The following is a 5,624-nucleotide window of genomic DNA, read 5'->3' on the forward strand; positions in this document are numbered from 1 at the left end:
GTTGAAGTGTATGACTTCTTCATCAAACTCCATAGTCAAGGTGCCGTTGTGGACATCAATCTTCGTTCTAGCGGTACTCAAAAATGGTCTACCCAACAGTAAAGGTGTAGACGAGGATGAATTCACATCACTCATATCTAAAACGTAGAAATCCACTGGAAATATTAGTCCTTTTACCTGCACCAAAACATCCTAAACAATCCCTTTCGGGTAAACATTAGATCTATCGGCAAGTTGAATAACTATGCCGGTTTTCTTAAGAGGACCAAGGTTTAAAGCATCATAAATAGAAGTAGGCATAACATTAATAGAAGCTCCTAATCTAACATCGCTTTTGTAAACCTCGTTTTACCAATTGTGCATGGAATTGTGAAACTACCGGGATCCTTCAATTTAGGTGGGAGTTTCCTTCGAAGATATGCCAAAGCATTCTCCCCCACACTCATTACCGGTTAGCTTGTGCTTGTTAGTGCACAAATCCTTTACACACTTTGCATAGCGAGGACATTGTCTAATTACTTCAATGAGTGGAATATTCACTTGGACCTTTTTAAAAACATCTTAAATATCCCTATCTTGCTCCACCTTTCTATTAGATTCAACGAACCTGCCAGGAAAAGGTAGAGGAGGAGCATAAGTAGGAATATGATTTTTAGAGTTGGAAATAGGTACCTCGGAAGTTTTGGGGAAATCAACATCATTTTCCTCCAAAACTGGTTCCTTTGGGGCTTCTTATTTACCCGAATCAGTAATTTCAGGTTGCACAAGTCGTGTACCACTTCCAAACGTAATAGCATTGCCACCATCTCTTGGGTTAAGAGGTTGGGAAGGGAGTTTCTCACCATTTTGTGCATGCAACTGATTAATTTCTTCAGCCATCCAACCAACTTGTGTTTGCAAGTCCTTGACCGCACCCTCCGTTCTTTGCATAAAAGATTTCAACAACTCTTCCATATTGGACCCTTGATTTTGAGGTTGTTGTTGTTGTGGTTGACCAACTTGTGATTGCAACTCCTTAATTGCACTATCCGTTTTCTGCTGATTTAAGTTCGCTAGTTGTTGATTTTGCTGTACCACGGACATTAGAGCCTCCACCAAAGTAACCATCTTTGCCAATTCTGAATTTTGGGCTTGTTGCGGTTGTTGCACTTGTTGTTGGATCTCACTCGGATGGTTGTAAACAAAAATTGTACTTGCAACTTGCTCGTAAGTGTTGGAGTAAATACCATACGGCTGAATTGAGAATATAGCATTGACATGCTCTACGTTCTCATAAGCCGGTCGTGATGGTTTTACAACCACTGCTGCAATTTGTTGCATCATTGCCATCATATTGCTCATTTGTTGACGTAATTCAATAATATCGTCATCTTGATTAACTCCCTTGGTAGGTGGTTCTGATCCACGACTTGAAAATTGTTGAGAATTTGCTGCCATACTTTCAATCAACTCTCTAGCATGTGTTACCGTCTTATTCATAAGTGCACCACCACTTGCAGCGTCAATAAGATTCCTATCACTTGCTTGGAGACCTTCATAGAAGTATTGGATAATCATTGCGTCACAAAATTGGTGATGAGGCAACTTGCTACCAACCTCTTGTACCGTTCCCAACATTCATACAACGATTCTCTCACATTTTGCTTCATCGCACAAATCTCCTTGCGAATTTGAGTAGCCTTTGATGCAGGAAAATATCTCTCTAAAAAGAGTTTATTCAACCCATTCCATGTTGTGACACTTCTGGAAGGCAAATAATACAACCAATCCTTAGCACTATCCTCCAAAGAGAATCGAAAAACTTTCAACATTGCACCATCTGCATCAGTCTCCGCTGGAAGCATGGCCATGGAAATGGTGTGGAAGTCCATTAGATGCTTGTTTGGGTCTTCATTCACCATGACATGACATGGAACTTTGGTAATTCTCTAAGCAACCCCGGATTGTTATCGAAAGTAGAGTTCGTTTGAATACACCATTGTTGTGTATCCAGCTTGTGATAAGCCAAGTCCTTGAGTGTACGATTTGCATCACCCATTGCTTCTTCTTCTTATTCAAAAGGTGATTCTTGTTCAACCGGAACCTCTTGTTCTAGAAATTCTTCTTCTTGCTGGAAAGTCTCTTCTTCTACTTCCAACTCTTGTTCTTCCGTCTCGTCAATTCTTGCTTGAAGTATTGTTCCTTCACGAGTAGTTATCCCGCACCTCGGATAGTTCCATTTTTTGGGATCCAGGGATTAGTACCTGAAAAAAAAATTTGAAACACAAGTGAGAACAAGAAACAAGAACAAAAAGCAAATATGAAAGCAGAAATGATGATAAGAAACTAAAAACTTAATAACTAGTCGTATGCTTCCCCGGCAGCGGCGCCAAAATTTGATCGCTGTCGTATGCGTCAAAAATAGTTTCACTTTCCTAAAGTATATGATAAGAAAGAGTTCGTTTCCACAGAGAGGCAATTGTAGTTATAATGTATTCAATTTTCTGAAAGTAACCAATTGGGGGGGATTTCTGATTTTTATGTAAGCAATAAAAGTAAATCAAAAGCAAAGTAAATAGTAGAATGTAATCAATGGGAGAAAGATATTGGTCAAGGAGTTCATCTTCTATCTTAAACAAGTGCTTGCATTCATGATTAGAATTACAATTTAATCTCTTTTATTATCAAAAGCCTATAGAATCAAGAGAGCAAGATAATCTATTAATTTCCTAAGTTCATCAACATACACATTAGAGCTGCGTACGTGAATTCTACCTAAAGAATAACCTAACGCCTTGCGCTAATTAAGTTCAATTCCCAGGAGCATTAAGTTTTGGAAATAGGCTAATCAATGCAATTGTCATACATTGCGCATGACAATTCGGACAAAGGTCAAACTCTACATATGATTACAAGAGTATATCACTACAAACCGTAATCATATCATGCTCCTGTATTCGGGGTTATCGCTTGATGAAAAACCCTAAAATAGCTATGGAAAAGGATGCAAGTTCAATTAATTGGCCACTTAACTAAACAAACACCTAAATCCTATCACAATACATCAATCATGTGATTATTAAAAACAGTAGAGATTTGAACGATAATCAAGAGAGAAAACTAATGCATTAATCAAGCACAAGTTTTAGAAATAGGACTACATCCTTAACCAATAATGAATAAATTAGCTACTTATAGCTATGAAGTTCATCATAATCAATAATCAAATAAAGAAGATGAAAGCAACAAACCCTAGTAGCGCAAAAAAAAGCGGCTCTCCCCTTAGCTCCAAGAATAATACGTGACCAAAATTGTCGAAACTTTTCCTCTTTTGTAGCTTTTCTTAGGTCAAGCCTTCAAAATCCCATACCAATATATCCACCAAGCCCATATGTGAAATACCCAAGTAGAAAATCTGCTCAAAAAGTGTTGCTGGAAGTCCCAAGAGTTGGACGGAAACCTACCGAAAATTGGTCGGGAAAGTCGCCGGTAAGTAGCTCAGGTGACCAGCAAATCCACCCCGGTCACCGGTCATTGTTAGTCAACTCGGTCAAGGCTCAGTCGAGTCAGGATGAGTCATCGAGTTAACTCAGTTGATTTGGTCCTTACTGCCAAGGCCTAAGCCATTTTGCACTGGCCAGCTTTTGTGTTCCACAATCATTGTGCATGACTGCTCTTCTGCTGCTCCATCTTATGCCAATTTCAGACCTAGACATTGATTCCATTTCTCCTCAGTTGCGACTCAACAAAGTCTTGTTCAACTGCAGCATAACCTCTTCAGTAGCCACCAAATCCTTTTCTTTGTCACCAACTCAGCTGCATCTTCAAACACAGCTCCAACTCCATAACATGTGACCTAGGCTCATCTAAACATTCATCTGAGCTTCATCCTTCACAGCAACCACCCTTTCATACTTCAAGCTCTACCTGCGGCAACAACAACATTACCACCACAGTGCACTTCAGTCCATTACCAAAATCAATCAGCATTACAACTCCATCAGCTTCATACACCATCTCTTGCAATTCAATCACACCACTGCGTCTGCGTCTCCTCGAACAGTACTGCCTCATAATTCCTATAACATCAACTACAACTGCAAACTGTAATACCTTCTTATCTTCACCAGCAAGCTTGCAACTGACTCTGCAGCACAATCTTCACTTGGACTCCCACGTACAGCTGCATCACAACCTTGAAATTCTCCAGCTTCTTCTTGTTGACCTGTAAATGAACTGTTCAATACCATTATCTTCTCAGCCATGAACTGAAACATCAAAGACTGCAGTGCGTCTTCTCAGTTCAAATCTCATCTTCTCTACCTGCACTTTGAGCTTAAAACTCAACAGACCCATCTCTGCAACACCAAATCGACACCAATTTCATCTCCAGTCTCTGCATCTCAAGGCTATGGCAGCATTCTCTGTATATTTCCATCTACTTCTCACTGCTTCTATGTCGACGAAACCTGACAGCAACACACTGTCTATCACTTGCAATTCATCTTCACCAGTATCACCAACTCATTGAGTCTTCATCTACTCAGTACAATCCAAGAACCATCACAATTCCACCTAACTCATCACCAACTTCTCTTCCGATGACAACTTCATGATAAACCAAACCTATAGCAGCAACCTCAGATCACCAGTACCTGCAACAACTTGAACTACAGCTCAATTTACTGCAATTCTAGCATACATCTATATATTCATTTTATAACTTCATCTGCTCCCATTCAATTATTAGCAGCACCTTATGGTTCTTTATTTGCAATCACCAGCCCACCTGCAACCAGTCTTGACACCAACAATCACATCACCATCTTCCTTCTCAGCTCCACACAACAACAGCTCAACTAGTCCACCATCTGACCCATCTTTCTCAAATCAACACCAGATTCAGAACCCTAACTTCTTCCTCCTTGTGTTCTTCTCGTGTTGCAGCTTAAACTCTCCTTTTTTACCAAGAACCAGGTCAATTTCTTCCTTGTATGAATCTTTGTTCAAAACCCAAATTCTTCTCTTCAAATACGAGTTACAGAAGCAACCCATCTCTAATTTTTGCATAAATTTCTTCAAAGCAAGAACCCTAACCTCCAATTGCAGCAACGAACTCCCTTATAATCTCGGTCTCAATGATGTTGTAGCGTGAATTAAAGTAAACCCATTATTCAATATGCTTAAAACTGTCTAATCTCAACCACAGATGTAGATCCATTTTTGTTCTTCTCTTATTTCAATAGCAGGAACTCCACCTCCAAAACCCCAACTTCAGTGTTAGCTCCTTCTTCATCTCTGGTTCTCTCTGAGTTTCATCCTCTCTGAATCAAAAACATCTTCTGTTTTTCACTTTTTATCGATCTAATATTTAGCATCAACTGCTTCTTTTCTTCTCAATTTCAGGTCTGCTAATGATTTCGGGGAAAGAAGATAAAATGATTTCTCAAAGTTAGGTTTAGGGTATAATAGTTGGGTCCGGACCTGGGCGGTAATATGGGTCGCCCATTGACATTCCCAGCTAGCTACATAGCTGTCATGAGTATCTAACCGTGTGTCTTTAACACTTAAATGTGTTTCCCCTTATCCTTAGCTAAGCTATTTTTAATCATTCTCCAAAAGAGAGTCTCCCCATAACCTTGACT

The 5,624-nt window shown here is 39.6% G+C and overlaps 1 protein-coding gene across 1 annotated transcript; it reads right to left on the reverse strand.

Moving 5' to 3' along the window:
• Positions 1-283: 283 nt before the first annotated feature.
• Positions 284-5,399, reverse strand: LOC113317995. Its single transcript, XM_026566125.1, has 2 exons — positions 3,231-5,399; positions 284-2,243 (listed from the first exon to the last, which is right to left on the reverse strand). Exon 2 carries the CDS (start codon positions 1,615-1,617, stop codon positions 733-735), a length of 885 nt encoding a protein of 294 aa, XP_026421910.1. The 5' UTR covers positions 1,618-2,243; positions 3,231-5,399; the 3' UTR covers positions 284-732.
• Between the last annotated feature and the right edge of the window lie 225 nt (positions 5,400-5,624).

The sequence above is a fragment of the Papaver somniferum genome, chromosome 10 (assembly GCF_003573695.1).
Source record: "Papaver somniferum cultivar HN1 chromosome 10, ASM357369v1, whole genome shotgun sequence".
Classification (NCBI taxonomy): Eukaryota; Viridiplantae; Streptophyta; class Magnoliopsida; order Ranunculales; family Papaveraceae; genus Papaver; species Papaver somniferum.

Excerpts from the sequence above, each read along its gene's own strand:
- LOC113317995 (XM_026566125.1), bottom strand. The coding sequence starts at position 1,617 with ATGTTGGGAACGGTACAAGAGGTTGGTAGCAAGTTGCCTCATCACCAA.